This window comes from Homalodisca vitripennis, chromosome 5 (assembly GCF_021130785.1).
Source record: "Homalodisca vitripennis isolate AUS2020 chromosome 5, UT_GWSS_2.1, whole genome shotgun sequence".
NCBI lineage: Eukaryota > Metazoa > Arthropoda > Insecta > Hemiptera > Cicadellidae > Homalodisca > Homalodisca vitripennis.
In genome coordinates, this window is record NC_060211.1 from 8,083,348 (window position 1) to 8,101,489 (window position 18,142).

General features: G+C 31.4%; 2 protein-coding genes across 2 annotated transcripts in view; both read left to right on the forward strand.

The window, feature by feature from the left end:
- The first annotated feature begins 2,930 nt into the window (after positions 1 to 2,930).
- LOC124361749 (eukaryotic translation initiation factor 3 subunit C) overlaps positions 2,931 to 18,142 on the forward strand; it is a 35,529-nt gene continuing 20,317 nt past the window's right edge. The window contains exons 1-3 of the mRNA XM_046815710.1: positions 2,931 to 3,053; positions 4,784 to 4,896; positions 13,773 to 13,905. Of these exons, the coding sequence (XP_046671666.1) occupies positions 4,804 to 4,896; positions 13,773 to 13,905 (226 nt within the window). The 5' untranslated portion in view covers positions 2,931 to 3,053; positions 4,784 to 4,803. The remainder of the gene's footprint in view (positions 3,054 to 4,783; positions 4,897 to 13,772; positions 13,906 to 18,142) is intronic.
- Positions 14,528 to 16,450, forward strand: LOC124361750. The gene has a single exon (XM_046815711.1). It carries the CDS (start codon positions 14,950 to 14,952, stop codon positions 16,426 to 16,428), a length of 1,479 nt encoding a protein of 492 aa, XP_046671667.1. The 5' UTR covers positions 14,528 to 14,949; the 3' UTR covers positions 16,429 to 16,450.

Genomic DNA, 18,142 nt, shown 5'->3' on the forward strand with positions numbered 1-18,142 from the left:
TACATGTCATCAACATTTCAAAAATTACTAGAAATTAATAAAAAAAATGTTTATTACAAACAGTTTATGAAATGTTTGTTACAAAACGTTTAGGAAAAGTTATAAGTATCCTCATAACGCTTTTTATTTTTTTCTCTAGGTTTAATGAATAAGGAGTTGTGAAATCTTTAAAAGTATATACGTTCACCATATTGGACTTAAATGGAGTACCGCCAATATTTACTTTGCTCAACGAACTTATTCGGACATATTTATAAGATGAATTTTGTACCAAATTTCAACGTGTGTGGGCTATTATTGGGAGTCATCGTAAGTGCTGCCATGGAGATAATTTGTAATAGGTCGAATTTGTAAACAAAATATATCTAAACTATACAAAAAACCACAAGAGAGTGCAGTTGAGGGAGGAGCCTATTTTGCCCGTGACCTTGGAGCGACCAACGAGAACTGAGCGCACGTTGCCAAACTTGTTCCCCGCTGTAACCACAAGCGCGCGAGTCCAGCGTTCTTAAAATACTTAACCGTTACGCTCGAAAGAAATGTTAGAGCTGTCTTGAATTAATTAACTACGTATTTCAAAATGTAATTTTAAGGTCATTTTAAAAAAAAGTACATTTCTGTAGCTTATTTCCATGTTGAGTTAAATGGATTGAAATAAATTATTGTATTATATTACTCATATATACGAAGAGATCGTAGGATTAAAATCTTTAGCCGAAATATAAATTAAAAAGAAAACATAAAAATACCGCAAACACGTTAATTTCCCTATTTAATAGTTAGATAATGCCATTATCACTGATATATAATAAGGCATTACATGTTTGCAGAGTATAATCATGCTATGTTAAATGGCTAATTTGGTAAGAAAGTTATCAAATACAACTGAAATATAATATATTTCATATTTAATTTAAAATGTATAATATATTCATAAAGAACTATTATGTTCTTTTCCATAAATATACTTATTCAGTACATAACGGTGGGAATTGTTGCCGCAACGGTTTTGTTACGCTCTTCGGTTCTCATAAATTTATAACCATGTGAAAGCATTTTTCCTACCTGGCTATTAATAGTCTTGAATCTGTGTTATGTAAAATTGTTTTCACACGTGGGTGATTTAAATATTTAAACTGGCCATAGTTGAAAAATCATTCAGCACAAGTATTTTTATAATATGAATGCACTTTCTTATAAAATTCTAAAGTAAGTTTTAAAATAGTAGGCCCTAAAAGTTATTTAGTGGAAAATTTGATTACTTCATAATTTAAAAATATAATTGTTCGATAATTTTCAAATTGATTATATTGTTAAATTTTTTAAATTATTTTTAATCAAGCAACACGTCATGCAGTGTCCAATATAAGCAACATGTATATTAATTTTGTGTGTGTTTAGTAATCGTTTAAAATCACTGAAAAGATTGTTGTATCGTATGGAAATAAGCAAGTACTTTACTCTGACTAACTGACGGGACGATTTGTTTGTTTTAATCGATAGTTAGTTTGTAATAACATTAATAAACTATACAAGAATATTTATAATGAATTTTTGTACCAAGTTTCAACTTGTGTGGGCTATTTTGGTTGAGTCATCGTAAGTGCTGCCATGAGGATCATTTGTAATAGGTCGGATTTGTAAACAAAATATATCTAAAATAGAGATGATTTTAGTAAAATATGCACATCAGGTCTCTTCTTCACCTGCGTTGGAGTCTTCTTGTACCGTTGTATCGTCTTGTTGAATTTTGTATTAGGGGGGCTACGGGATGGTCTGTCTTACCAGGGATTTTTTTACAGTGTTTTGTTACCTCTTCTAAGAAGTGTATTTTAAAATCGTGATGTAGGTTATATTGTTAATATATGCACTAGTTATCAGCTTAATTAGTTTAAGTTGAAAAACTTATTTTATTTAAGTTGCTTTTTTACTGTGTCAAAAGTTGATTTCCTTAATATGGAATACAATATTTTGGAGACAAGACATGATTTAGTGATTTAAGTTGGACAATAAGTTGCAGTTCAATACATCAAAATTATAATCGTCAGTTAATAACACTATAAAAAAAACACCAAATTTAGCCACGAATTTAAATAATTTGGAACTAGATCAGAAATTAATTATGTCAATTTCTCTTCGAAACGCTACTCTTGTGGTCAACAGACACATCGTAGAATTGAATGTCCTGTTAAAGAATCTTTCTCTAGAGGATTAAGAGTCATTATTAAAAAGTAAGTGAACAAGATACTTATAATTTAACAAAATTCCACAAGGTCAAAAATATTTTTGAAATAGTGTGGATTATTTGACAGCTAGATTATTATTTATTATTAGTTATATAAACAGTTGCCAAGTTTTGGCTTTAATTCATGTAGGTAAACTGACTTATTTAATAAATCACAGTGTTGTGCACGAATAACATTCCTATTCTTCCTTATTTGAGATAAGAATTATCCATGCCTCGTACATCTTACGATCTACATTTACAGGTCAGTTTAAAATTATTCTTAAATTACAAAGATATCACTACAAAAACATCAGTAAATATCTTGTCTTGACATGCTAGTCTTTATTAGACGACGAAATATTTGTAACTCCATTCTAGTTTATAGGTACAGTTTGGTGGCTCTGAGGCTCCTCTTGTGATATGTACTGTAAATGTGGCAAATATAGAATACCCTATACCAGATTACAAACCTACAATCATACCTCTTAAACTAATGTGTTACATTTACAGTTCACTGAAAATGAGATTAAAAAAAATAACTCCAGTAAGTTTATTCTTCACATTTACATACATACATTTTGTACAAACATTTACTTTTACCCCCTAACACGTTTGTATGAATTTGATATTATGTGGGAATTTTCGTCTTGATTGTGGGTAATTTGAAGTAATAATATTCACAATTCATTCCTTGTGCTGTTTCATGTCTTCTGTGCTGTATGTTTCTCTGTTGGTGTTGGGTGGTAAACTTGTTCTTCGGTACCGCAAGTCCGCATTGATTGGTGGCCAAGTGGTGAAATCGTGTGAATTGTGATAGCAGTTTGAGGTTAGTCTAACATTTTCATTGTTTAAGTGTTAATATTAAGCTTTTAAATTTATGAAAATATTACTGTTAGTATTGTTTATTTCAAATTGTTAAATATATTCCAATATGTAGTGTATGCATTGTACTTCATTGGTTAGTTAGTAGTGATTCTACTACGAGCCATATGTGAATTAAATTATCTTGTGCTTTAAATTAACTAGCCTTCTCAGTTATCTTATATATTATTTCTAAAAGTATTGCCCCTAAATACATTGGTTCCTGATAAAATAACAGTTACTTATGCCCAACATAAAATAACCTCTTATAGCTAGAAACTTATTTTTAATTTTTCTGAGTTTATGCTATAGTGCCCAGCAACTCATCTAGTTGCTGTGTCATTTTCAGTTCTATGATGTATTTAACTGTAAAAGCCTTTGTAACGCAACCAAATACGATATTTACTAATTCACAATTATTGCAAATATGTGGTATTCAAATTGGCTGCAGTATATAAAGTGGAAATATTTAAAATGTTGATTGACTGTCAGACCAATACTTCCATGAACAAAATAGCTTTGTAAATAATTGCAATCGGGTAGGGTACGATAAGCGGACCCGGTTTTTTATGTCGAAATTGACAACCGATGTTAGATATTACTTAATCATAACCATCGATATAATCAATCGATACTGATTCATTATTTTTAACAATTAACTTAAATAATCTATATCAACAGCTGTAAACACTTTCAAATAATACAGTAAAGTAATATTTCAATTTTAGATAAGTAACATTTTTGATTATTAAAAATGGCAGTCAATTTTAGAAAACTACACGAAGTTGCTTTGAAAGATAAGACATGTGTTTCGTGGCTTCAACATGTTGGACTCATACTGAAAACCCCATTATGTGAAATTTGTGGGAAGGAAACAACTGTAACTGTGAGAGGAGCAAATATTGTCGTCTTCAGTTTTCCTAACTTTGGTTATAATAATTTGTTCAATCACTGTAAATATTAAATTCATATTTTAATTTAAAACATATGATTGCTATTAAAAAAAAAGGACTATATACTTTTATATCGGTTGATAGTCTAGGATTTGAGATGCGTATATTAGGTATCGATGATTACATTCTTCGATATAAATAACCGGGTCCGCTTATCGTACCCTACCCTTGCAATCCATTATAATCCAAGGTCCGTTAAATACAAGCTTACTGTCAGAGTAAATCGCTGCTCACATTAAAAATAATAATTATATTTTCAAGTTTGGTAAGAACTTGTACTAGTTATAAAATCATTAAAATTGTTAAAAATTTACTGATACGAGAAGATATTTCTAATTCTTGATACAAATTGTAATTGATTTCTAGGTAGTGTAGTTAAATAAAAGCCAAACAAAGGCCATTTCATAAGAAAGCTTTACCTCAGAATTCTTAAACTTTATTTTTGCTGATCTAGCCACAGTAAAATGATTTGAAATGTCTCGTGTCACACTTTTATTCAAATTAAAAGCAGAAAGTTGCTGTTGTTGCTTTTTGATGCACACATCAAATTATAATTGTAGGGTATCCTTAAATAATTAATGTTTTCACGTCAATAAATTTGAGATTTCCCTCTGAATTTGTTAAGAGTAATTTATGTTGTGTTGGTAATTCTCTAGTGACTTAGAGTTGGAATCATACAAACTACTTTGCCTTCAAGACTAGATAAAGTTGTCAAGTCTAGTAAGTTACATTTTGTTTACAGGTCCAAAAGAAAACTTCAACATGAGTCGTTTTTTTGCTACTGGCTCTGATTCAGAATCAGAAAGTTCGTCAGAGGAGGAGCAGGTTATTCGCCAGCCTACCACAGCATTCACGGTAGGTTGTATATGTAATATATCTACTTTAGAAGTAGCTGGGCATTGGTAGTCACACTGTGTCAGTGACGATGCACCACTACAAGTTGTAGGTTTCTAATATTCATGGCTAAGATATCTCAGCAATCATTGATTGGTTCTATTTGCGTTCTGACTAATGAATCATCCGTCTCTAGACATAGGCTAGGGGAGACTTTAATAAGTGGCCTACACTATTCGATTGCTATTATCGAATGGTTCAATATATTATCAAACCTCGATGTATGTATAAATCGTAGGTACACAATAAGAGTTATAATAAATTACTGTGACAAGAAGAATCTCGTTCTTACAATTTTAAATACACAAATTTTACAATAACATTACAAAACAACAAAACCAACTATGGCCTAGACTTAGATATCAAAGAAACCTTATAATATTTGTAACTTGCCCAGCTTGATATCAATCAGTAACCCCTTTGGTGAAATGGGGGAAAGAATTCTCCCCCAGGAGCCAAACCCACATGTTGAAGCTACTAAAACAGATCTCTTCACACGTGAGAAATATCTTGCATATTTTCCCCATGTTCATCGCCATTTTCACTCTCAAAATATTAGTTACTTCTTGTTGTTTATTGTTTACGTTAAAATAACTAATAAGCTAAAATCATATGATAATTTTAATAAAAATAATACCAAATTATCCTTTGGATAAAAACAATCGAACCATTTGATAATAGCAATCAAATAACGAGTGTAGGCCGCTTATTAAAATCTACCCATAGGTTACTTTAGAGATGGATAATGCTTCTCTTAATGCAGATTCTCGCCCCTCACATTGAATTAAAAATTGTCATTACTTTACTCAAGATTTATACTACTGTTACCAAACAATATTAATAGGCTATGTATGAGTCTATGGGGCTTGTATTAGAAGGTTACGTAGATAGTTCATTTATTGATTATTATGATGTATAAGAATTATACTACTGATTATACATTTGAAGACAAAAAAAAGCAGTGATTTTTCATTAAATTAAATCAAATCAAAATTATTTCAAAATTTGCAAACAAGCATAGTATAGCCTACACATAATATGAATGAAATTAGTCCCACATGGGCCATAGAGGCTTGTGCGTGGTGACGAGTCAGTTTCTAGTTGCTGTGCACAGCGGTATCATAATAGTTATCCTTAATAACAATAAACTATTTTATATCTATTTTAAAAACAATTATTAAGTATAAAATCTAAAATAATCTGTGTAATTTGTAGGCCACAGACAACATTAATTATGCCACAATACCCAATAGTCTAATTATTTGATATAAAAGATCATATAAAAATAAAGTATGTTATTTACGGAGAACGTTATTGCATCCAATTACAGATAGGATTTTCTTTTTCTTTTACTTCAGGCTCATGTCTGTTACTAGCCTATGCCCCGTTACCTTACTTACTTTTTTTTAGCTCTATTGTAATGGGAGCTAGGTTTATTTATTTATGTATGTACGTGAGTGTGTTAAGTGTGCTACATATCTGAGTTATATATGGTTAAAACTTATCGGCAATGTGGGTCGACCTATCTTTTCAACGACTCGTGCCCACGCACAGGCTTGCCTATGTGGGTACTTTTTTCCTATATTTTAAGTAATGTTAATGTTTTAATCATACTTGAAAATTACTATAGTATATATTACTCTATTATGGAACTGTAATTTCTTTATTTGGAAATAAATAAGGTTTTGAATTTGAATTTGAATTTATTTGCTATAGTGTAAATAATTAAATTGAACAAAATTAATTACTAACGATACTTAGGTTAAATTTGGGTTATTAGAGGTGTTCAAATCCATCGGAGAGGCCATAAAAATAAATATGAATATGATATATGGTGTTCATTAGCATATAAATTATAAAAAAGTGTTCAGCTATTAAGTTTGGGCTGTAATTCAGGAGATGGTTAAATTCCTGTCCTTTCAGTTTTTATTCCTAATACACATTCAACAAATATAAGTAAGTAGTGTGTCAGTAAACACTACCTTTATTTAATAATATGATATTCATCTAAAGAGTGAGAGTAGTTAAGTATAAAATCTTAGATTTATTTAAGGTAAATGGTTTTTGCAATGGCATATTTGCAATTTGATGATATTAGACAGTAAATGATATTACTGTCCCATATTTATTGTTTTATATATATATATATATATATATATGATATACATATATGTGGTGAGCGTGAATTATATGTTGGTGGTTATTGGCGGGAAGGGCAGTGATAACAGAAACGTCATTGTTTGTTGGTTTACTGAGGCTTTCAGTTTCATTTAACTTGACGCAGGAACAGAATCAGATGAGAACAAAAATAACATACAAGAAGCGGGTTCTAAACATTATGAAGCACTTATAGCAGCAGAGATACTGATGCCGTGGACTTGAAAAACAAAGTGAGAGCACACCAACACAACACGTTTTTTTTAGAACAAATGAGAGATTAGGTGCAAAAAACAAACAACTACGCAGTTCAATAATAATGAAATATTTGTAAAAGTTGATGTAAGCCAAATTTGATGAGATGTCAATTTTGATGAGGATATTAGCCTACCAGGAAAATTTTACCAATTTATATTATAACTAGGTTGTTCAAAGTTATCAAACTTATAGACTAATAATAATTTGTCATACTTCTTCTAGACACACACACCTGAAAATACAATTTACAATTATATAAAAACAGTAATTTTCACTTAGTCTAAAATATGCTACCACTAACCTACTTAAATTAGTTGTGGAAGTTCGAGCCCTCCAGTTGGTGCGCCATTTGATGTAAGCCAAATTTGATGAGATGTCAATTTTGATGAGGACCCCTCGTTGCTATTGATGTAGGTCAAATTTGATGCGAGTGTAAATTTGATGAGAGTCCCAGGTTATAACACCAATTTGCTATGTGTCACTCCCACGTTGGTTACGATAATTTGCTGAAAGTCAGTTCTTTAGAATTATTCACTCACCATGTAGTTGTACGCGCCTTGTCACCAGTGGCACGTTGTTATACCATGTTGTTCATCATAGTATCGGTCGCCATCTTGCCCAATGCTAGCTGTATTTCCTCGTATTACTCAAAAATTATTAGATTTGAATGTCTCTGGTGTTATCACCAGAGACAAGTCTGTGTGTATGTCAGGGTTCCAAAATATATTAAGTAATAATTACAAAATTTAACATCACTCCACACTTTTTGTAAAAGGGATATTTAAAGAAAGTCAAAGCAAGTGACCACGAGATTAGTTTATTAAATGTCACACTCTCAACAATATTATAAACTCACTCACCTTGCAGTGCTTTGATAATTTTAAAAGTCTAAACAATATCCCATCCTTGATTAAATTTCAATATACTATACAACAGATCATTACTTTCCCAGGAGAACTAACACAACCTCCTTGCTTCGAGTCTGATGGTAGAAGAACGAATCTCCGTATAATACGACGGATACTGATTCAAAACAACACTCATCACTTCTCTCGTTCAAATCAGCGTCTTCACGAATAAATTTAATTTAATTCTTTCTTATAATTGTCGAAATTTATCACGTTTACTATAATTAATCAATTTAAGTATTTCTATTTTTTTTTTTATTAATTTTTCAAAGCTTTTTATTTAAATTTTTAGCAACATGTGCTTTATGACGTCATAAATTTACAAGTCATTCATACCACAATTGGCTCTTCTGCGTAATTCTATTTAATGTTTTTGTAAAACACGAATTTTGGTTATGTTTACTTCATTTTAATTAATCAAATCTTTTCCCGTATAAAGTTCAATAAATGTCTTCGTTATTAAATAAATCTCAATTCCGACAACATGTGATTCACTGATGTCACAGTCTGCCGATTCATTGACGTCACAGTCTGCCAATTCCCCGCGAATATTCAAATGTCGTAATTTGACCTGTTACAAAGTTCAATTGTTGTGTGTATTTTTGCGGCATTTTTACTCTTGCACTCTGATGTATTTTGTTATGGTAATAGATTTGCTCTTCATAAAATAACTAAATTATTAAGTGCATTACTGTGCTAAAGAATATTTTTGTTTTAAAAATAGAACATCTTAGACTACAATAATAGTTTTATTTGTACGTTTTACCTCTCTTTAACCATTGGAGTGAAAATTAAAACAGATTTTTGTGAGCATTTTACATTTAAGATGTGTGTTGGGCTTTTATAGGTTTTATTTTAAAGAATCTGGGTAATTTTATAGTCTGGAAGGGGTCTGGTCTCATTTAATGTGGAGTAATGATACTACTGTATTATTAACTCTTAAAGTGCAGCAGGATGTATCTGTACCATCATCATTGCGCTAAACATGGCATACAAGAATATCTGTATTATCTTTAGTTTATTGTGTACATTATAATTCACGAAAATGCTGCAAAATGTGTAGGAATGTATTTCAAGATTCAAGATTCAAGATTTTATTCATCATTAATCATACAGTGATGCAATAGATTTCGTCAATATCAATACAACATAATTTTACTTTTTATTGCTTGTTGAGTTGTTGGTAACTACTATATTTAAATGAAGGTTTAAATAAATATAGAAAAATAAATGTAGAATAACATAATAAATAGCTACAACACTATATACAGTACACTGTAATAGTTTTTAACATTAAAAACATAGATTATCAATAGATTAAAAGACATACTATATAACCACTATATTTAAGTGAAAATTAAAACAAATATAAAACATTATAAATAGTTATAACACTATATAAACTACACTGTAATAGCTTCAACAAATAAAAACGTAAATTATTAATAGACTAAAAGACATACATTTATGAATAAATAATTAGAACAACAGTTAAAAACACAAAAAACATAAACTAATAAAATTTAAAAACAATGAACAGTGAATAGACTATATACATTACATCAAAATTCATTAAAATACATACATTTAACTATCTAATCTGAATTTAGCTTTGATTAAAAATTAGTAAAAGATGTCCTTAAAATTTACCATAATCAGTAGCTAGGATAGTCATCAACCTTGTAGAAAACTTGTTCCTTTAAACCACTTTCTCAAGCAATATTTGAATTTATTAACAGAGACAGTGTGAGCGGATTGAGGCAATTTGTTAAATAATCGATTTTTCATGCATAAATATGCTGTTATTTTGTTTTTGTAAGTCTAGCAGGTAGTAAATCTAGGGCATAGTTATTTCTTGTGTTATAGTTATGTATATCAGATCTAATTTTATATTTATGCAAATTTTCTTTTACGTTTATTAGACAGAAATATATATATATAAACATGGGAGTGTCATTATTTTTAATTCTTTGAAAATGGGAAACAAGATTCACGATTGTCCAGTCCTTTTATGGTCCGTATAGCATATTTTTGCCATCTAAAAAACTTGTTCCATATAAGTACTATTTCCCCATAAAGTAACGCCATATACAATCTGATAGTGAAAAAAGGCATAATACGCATTGATCAACATATCACTACTAACACACAGTTTAAGTTTTCTTAGTAAATAAATGATTTTAGATAGCTTTTTGCAAAGGTATTTATATGTACATCCCATTTCAAACTGCTGTCTAAGTATAGGCCAAGTAGTTTAATAGACTCTGCTTCAGTTAATTTAGTTAGTGAAAAAATAATTGATTCTGTCTTTTTTTTATTTATTATTTAAATGATTTGTTTTAAACCAGCTCTCTGCAATATTCATTGATACATTCTGATCTATATTTGCAATTTTCTCATGTCTTTTCCACTCCAAACTAAAGTAGTATCATCTGCATATAAATACCGATTTGCATGGTATATTACCTGGGAAAATCATTTATTGCTATTAAAAATAGGAATGGTCCCAATACAGATCCCTGGGGAACACCAGATTTAATTAATTGAAAATTAGATCCATCATTATTTTGATATACCATTTGTTTCCTGTTACACAAGTAGGAATGTCATTAAGCCAAGTTCCACACCCCCCAAACCATAACATTGCAATTTTTCCAATAATATTTCATGAGAGACACAATCAAAGCTTTGGTCAGGTCAATCAGAGTAGCACATGTCAATATTTTATCTTCAAAAACCGTTCAAAACATAATTAATAACACATTCAACGGCCCCTTAATTGTATTCAACCTGGTATAAAACCAAACTGTTCAACACAAAGCAAATTATTATTAACAAAAAAATTATATAATTGATCTTTAATACATGCCTCAAAAACTTTACTTATTACGGGGATTAATGATATTGGTCTGTAACTTGGATGGATCAGACTTTTTTCCTTTCTTATAGATTGGTATTACCTTTGTAAATTTTAGCACATCTGGGAACACACCTTCAGTTAAGGCTCTATTGAACAAGAAAACCAATGGCTTAAATTATAAATCAATGATTTCTTTGATTATTCTATTTGATAACCCATATATGTCTTCACTATTAGATGTGCTAAAATTACTGACAATCTTTTTTACCTGTTGTTCAGTTATTGCCTTTGCCAGAAAAATGTTTTATTTTGCATTATTAAAATTATTATTATGTAAGTATTGATTTACAAGTAATGTTGCTCCCATGACATCAATAGGTTTGTTAATGTTCATTTCTGTTGGTGCATTAATGAAGTAGTCATTAAAATCATTAGACTTAATTGGACACTCAAGATTTCTACTGTTTCCACCCAGATTCTTCTCTAACTACCTTCCATGCTGCTTTGCACTTGTTTTAGAATTTGCAATAAATTCATTATTGTGTAACATTTTAGCCTCATTAATTTTATATCTGTAATGTTTTTTTTCCTTCTGATACAGTTCTTTTAATTGTTTTTTTTTTGTCCAACTCATCATTATTACATTGGACATATAAGTTATAGCATACAATTACTCTTTCTTTAATTTTTTTCAACTCATTGTTGTACCACTTATTTGTTTGCTTTGTTTTATTATGTTTGAATTTAATTAGTTTTTATAGGACAACATTGCTCAAAGGGTATTTCTAAGATAACCTAACACTATTTGTAAATAGCAATTCTACATTCCGCTCACAGAGCAAATAGCTCCAGTCAGTCTCACTTAATATGTATTTAAGAGAATTGATAGCCTTTACAGATAGCACTCTAAAAACTACAAGGTGATGCATCTTTCTGTTTGCTTTCTATATTCTCCCTAAGTATCTGACAATAAAAGGCCATCATGATCTGATATATGTGTGGTTTGAAAACTTTGCATTCACTTACATTATGTACATTATTAGTTATGATGTTGTCAATACAAGCCAATCCTCTAGTAGGATTTTTGTTTTAAACAAAATAAAAAATTATATAAGATGTCAGAAGGTTAAGAAAATTTTGAGACTCTTGTGAGTTATCTGAAATATTTACATTGAAGGTCACCTGTGATAACTAAGTCATATTCAGGCATAAACCTTCTGGTAAGAAAACTTAAAAAATTGTCTAATTTTGTCAAGAATAAGTTATTATCAGGGACTGAGGGGTACGATATACACTAACTAAAACTATGTGGTAACTTTTTAAAACAATAGCAACTACTTCAAAAATACTTAAAACACAAAAACAATTAACATTTAGTATTTCAAAATCGATGCTTTCCTTAATAAATATGGAACAGCCCCCACCTCTATGAGGTTCTTCTCTACAATACATGTCAGCCACAACAAAACCTTCAGGTACATAAAGTAAATTTTTCATATGAGTTAAGCCAGTGCTCATTTAAACTGACAACATTACAATTAAATTCATTCAACATTACTTCTAACATTCCAACTTTTTTTCTTAATGACTGAATATTTAAGTGAACTAAATTAAGTGGTGTACTGTTTTATTACATTTTTACTACTTATATAACATGACATATTTTTTATTTATGATATCTATTGATGTTGAGGCCAACTTCTTCTGTAGATAAGGTTTTGTGACTGTTCAAGCTGGTCTTCCAATTTTCTGAAGTGAACGCGTTTCCCAAGTCTTTCTGATTCATTACATCCACATCACTTATAAGTTGTTGAGGTTTGAATGAAGAGTCCCAATTCTTTTCTGATTATATTTTATTACCGCTTCACATATTTGTTCTGAAAGCCACATTTTCCCATGAGTGTTGAGATGCATACCATGTCTTGTGTGATGTTGTCGCATTGCCTTACTAGATTCTACAAGAATAATATTACTATATTTTTTACTCAATTGTTTAAGGTTACTATTAACTTTTTTTACCTCACTGTTCACACATGACCAGTCAGATAGATCATATCTGTGAGGGACATCTACAATAACAAAATTATGGCTCTTCTTTTCATTCAGTACGTTTTCAATTCCAGTTATGAATTTATCACCTTCATAAGAAGCATACATTTACAGTCATCAATGTATAAATGCATTGATGACTGTAAGGAAGTAAACTGGATTGCATGTCATGTAAGATCATTAAAAAAACAATGCTATTCTTTTAACTTACAGAATTAGTTTAGTGTCAAGACCAAATTGGAAAGACTAAAATGGGGAAAAAAACTGATCAAGGGTTTCTATACTTTTAGTCCAGACTTTGTAACTGGAAAAAACAAGACAGGATCATACTGGATTGTGAACTATCCATGAAAGAGAAAGTGGAGATTTGCTAATAGGACCATTTTTATACAAATTGTTATTGATTTTATATCAATATCTCTCTTTACTCCTTTGCTATTGTACCCTAGAAACCAGTGATAATTCAAGAAATGTTGTACAGCATTTATATATTTGTTAGTGAAACCTATATAACTATATATGGTTTTACTAACATACTAGTAAATAAGTATGTAAATTTGTGTGATTTAATTGAAGTTGTTTGAAAATTTGTAATTTTATTTCAGTTCAGTGATGAAGAGGAAGATACAAAACGTGTTGTTCGTTCTGCAAAGGAGAAACGCTATGAGGATCTTAGAAACACTATCAAACAGCTTAGAAATTATAAAAAAATCAAGGACATGAGCAGCATGTTAAGTAGTAAGTACAGCCTTAAATATTTTGTCTCTCTTTGCTTGGTATTTTAAGTGCCAATTATTTATGGTTTACATATGGAATTTAATACTTTAATTTCATCATTTGTAAAGTAAATTTTATAACTGTTCACCTCATTTGAAATTTATACTTATGTTCATTCTTGTTTCCTCTGTCATGAAATAGTTTACTTTTTTTAACTTTTTCTTTAATTTTTAATGCACTTTAAAATGTTTTTAGCTGTTTGTGGTCCCTTTTATAGAAGGTTTCATAAATTTGATTTTTTCAGAGTTGTCCTTTGTCAAGTTTTAAAATAAATTTCCCTTATTATTTAGTATATTTAATCATTGATTAAATGTGTAATAATTTAATTCTCTTACACTGCTTCTTCATGTGTCACAATTAGTGCTATTCACTTATTTGATCTAATTATAGCATGTTGTATAAGTGTAAAAATCTCTTTAGTTGGAGCTTGGTCATTCTTATCCATGAAACGATTGTTTAATTGGGTTTCATACTATAATAATTGGCCATACCACAGAGTTTCAGTGTTATTATTAAGTAGGTCTAATGAGTTGTGTGTTAGAAAATAATTGTCAGTGTCATCTGTTTTTTAGCCTTCCTTGTTTTGTAAACAAAAACTGTATGTGTCACCAAGTAAATACATTTTAAAGCTTATTTTAGTTGATGGTAGATTTTTAGACCTTGTCAAAGTACTTTATCTGAAAATTTTAGATTATGTAGCTGCATAAAAGATAGGCCTACTTGATTGTGTGTGGTTGTTTGATGTTGTGTACACTGGTAATGATATAGTAATAGACATTGCTGAGTATTTCTAAATTACATTTATTGTCCTGTACTTAATACAATAGTTTGAGTTAAAAAATTAATATGTCACTTATTTAAATTTTCATGTAGAGCATTACAGTTTTAGCATCAGATTATTACATTATGCAATATGACTCAGCTTTATGGAAATTTAAAAACATTTATTTACTCATTAAATAACAATACCTTTTCCATAGATACCTCTTCGGCAAGTCTGTAAAAATGGTGTTTTATGAACTAATAACCGTTAACTTATTGTGTATTCTCCAGTCCAATAATGTTGTCTATGGTGATACCTACACATTTGAACCTCCAAATTTGAAAACTGTATTGTTTAAAGAAACAGATTTAATGACTCGCTGTTGGAGTTTGTACGAGGTAAATTTATTGTTGAACAGAAGAGTGATGCAAGATCTTGTGCCAAGAAAAATTCCAAAAGATCTACCAATGTTGTTGCGGTATTTGAAAAATGTTGAAGAAATTATTTTAGAAATTCCAGCCGGTATCAACCAGACCCTAGTGATGTCAGCGATGGCCGATGTAATCGGAGCTTATCTGCAGGCCATTGTCATCCCTATAGCGAACGAGGCGTACTACGCAGGAAATGTGGACTATAGCACAGTATACGAGTTGCACGGGTTGCTGGACAAGTGGAAATGGTACTTGAGTACGAACGGAGGAACGTGGTCTCAGGACTGTGATATGAGTAAGATACCCACCAAGGTCGCTATTCTTGATCTTGTTCTTAGTGAGCCAGAAGAAGCCTGTCAAGAGTTGTACGTATCTGGTCCCTCCCTCAGCAACGAGACCGAAACATCAATTGGGTCCGAGACAATAGTTGCAGAATCTTCGAGAATTGCCATTCCTTACATGGACAACAACTTGGTACCGAATGCCATTGCTCTGCCTTTCAGGAAACGAAATCTATACAGTTTAATGGATCCCAAAGCCGCTTATATTTTGGTAAAGTATTACACTTTGTCAATGAGATGTTTATCTAGTAATCCTAATGATGTTGTGGCGTTCAGCAATTTCTTCTATTCATGGCTTGTCGGCAAGGTGATACCACGCCTTCATGACCAAGATCGATGGTATCCGGCATTTGGGGCCGTTATGAGAGTGGTAGAAACTATCAAACAGAAAGGTCTATCTTCAAACAGCCAGTCTGTTGTAGTTCAGCCAGCGAATGAAGAACACCAAGATTCTGCGTTAAATGCGAATTTAGATATTGGAGGTTCCGGGACTGACCACTCTGGAAAAATGGGAAATTATTTTCATATCATCAACAATCCATTTGCTCTTTTGATAATTTTTGCGATCATGATGTTCATATTTATACTGTGTTGCTGTTTGTGTTTATGTTGCTGTTTGAAATTTCGACGTAAAAGAAAGAAAACCACAGAGTTTTTTGGTGCCGATGTTGATGAAAATGTATTGAAAAATGCCATGATTTCTTTGTATTGTGGATTGAAAGATTCTTTGTCACGGAGTGGGTCTAAAGTCTCATCTGAATCATCGGGGAACAACGTAAGAGACAAGGAGCCTTTAAAGCAGGAACAGGACAGGCCAGAACTTGCGTCATACCCACACAACACACCGTACACGAATGCAGCTGATACTTCAGACATGTCCTTGACTTTGACATCAGACTCTGAAGATGAGTACAGCTCAACCTCCAAGGAGACTGATCGTTTGAAATAAATTCTGTTTTCTCAACATTGTATGTCTCTTGCCTTTTGATTTAATTTTAGTAATAAATTATCCAATTTTCAGAACTAATTTTTATAATTTCTAAAAATGAATACTTACAGTTACGTAACACCCACACATACAGGGTGATTCATGAAGTTCTCCCCCCACTTCTACAGCACATTGTACTAGTAAAAATAATGAAAAAATGTTATATAAACATAGGTCCGAAAACGCTTCGTTAGGGAGTTACAGCTAGCGAAATATTTCGCATGAATTCCTGGGTAAAGAGTAAAATAAAGCCATACTGAACTTTTGGAAAGGTTAATTAAGTAAGAAATATCGTGGATTCTTATGTATTTTTACCTGATAAAGCTAATAAAATAGGTTTCAGAACTTACCTGTAGTAGTTTTTGAGGGAATCAGGGTTAAATGCAAAAAAATTGGGCACGAAACAATGTTTTTTTAAGTTTGATGTACAATAACTTTGTTAAATTGGTAATAAATACATAAAATCAACAAACATTAATTGTAGAGAATTTAATTCTGAGAAAATTGATATAATCAAAGTCTAAAATAAAACAGAAATAAGTACCAAAAAAATCGATTTTATTCAGTATAATACATTACTAGTTTTAAGCAAAATTAATCAGGTTGGGCCAACCGTACGCACCTTTTTATAATAGATGTTCGAAAATGAGGCCATCATTATCAATACATTTTGCAGCACGTTTGTGTATTGCTTTTGTTGCGTTTCTTAATTTTTCAGGACTTCCCTGTATCTGCACAGCCGAATCCATAATACGGGCAATTAATTCATCACGAGAATTCACTTTTGTCTTGTATACAATGTCTTTCATCCATCCCCAGATGCAATAATCCAATGGAGATAGATCTGGTGATCTTGGTGGCCAAGGGTGAGGCCCTCCACGACCAATCCAGTGTCCAGGAAATTGATGATTTAAGTAAGCAGAAACGGCATGTGAAAAGTGGGGAGGTGCTCCGTCATGCTGGAAGTACAAATTTTGTCTGAGATGTAAAGGAACATTCTCTAACAGCTGCGGCAACTCTTCTTGAAGGAAATGCAAATAGAACTCAGCATTTAGGCGTCCAGGTAATATGAAAGGTCCAATCAGCCGATTGTGCAAAAGGCCACACCAGACATTGACGCTAAATCGGTGTTGAAAGTTCTGTTCCACTACCTCATGTGGATTTTCTTCTGCCCATGAGTGTTCATTGTGCAAGTTATTGACACCATTCCGAGTGAATTGTGCCTCATCCGTAAACAAAATACGCTTGTAGAGTTGATTATTAATATTCAAAAAGTTGCAAAACTCCAAGCGAAGCGGACCATCCCCTAGCTGTAGATGTTGAACCTTTTGTTTATGAAACGGATAAAATTTGTTTCGATTAAGTGACCTCCACACCGTTGACTGCGAAACTCCTATCCGCCTAGAAATACGTTGTGTACTTACACCTGGACTGCGATGAACAGCATTAATAACAATATCATCAAATTGGACAGCTTGTTCATAATTGGTTCTAGTACTTGGTAGTGATCCTGTTTCCCGAAGAGTACGAAAAGTTCCTGAAATTGTTTTGGTATCTGGAATCCTCTTATTAGGGTAACGTAGTTCATATTCTTCTACAGCAGCTCTAGCATTACCATTACAGTAACCCAAAATAAAAACCATATCAGCGTATTCCTCTGATGTAAATAGGTAAG

Excerpts from the sequence above, each read along its gene's own strand:
- LOC124361750 (XM_046815711.1), top strand. The coding sequence starts at position 14,950 with ATGGTGTTTTATGAACTAATAACCGTTAACTTATTGTGTATTCTCCAG.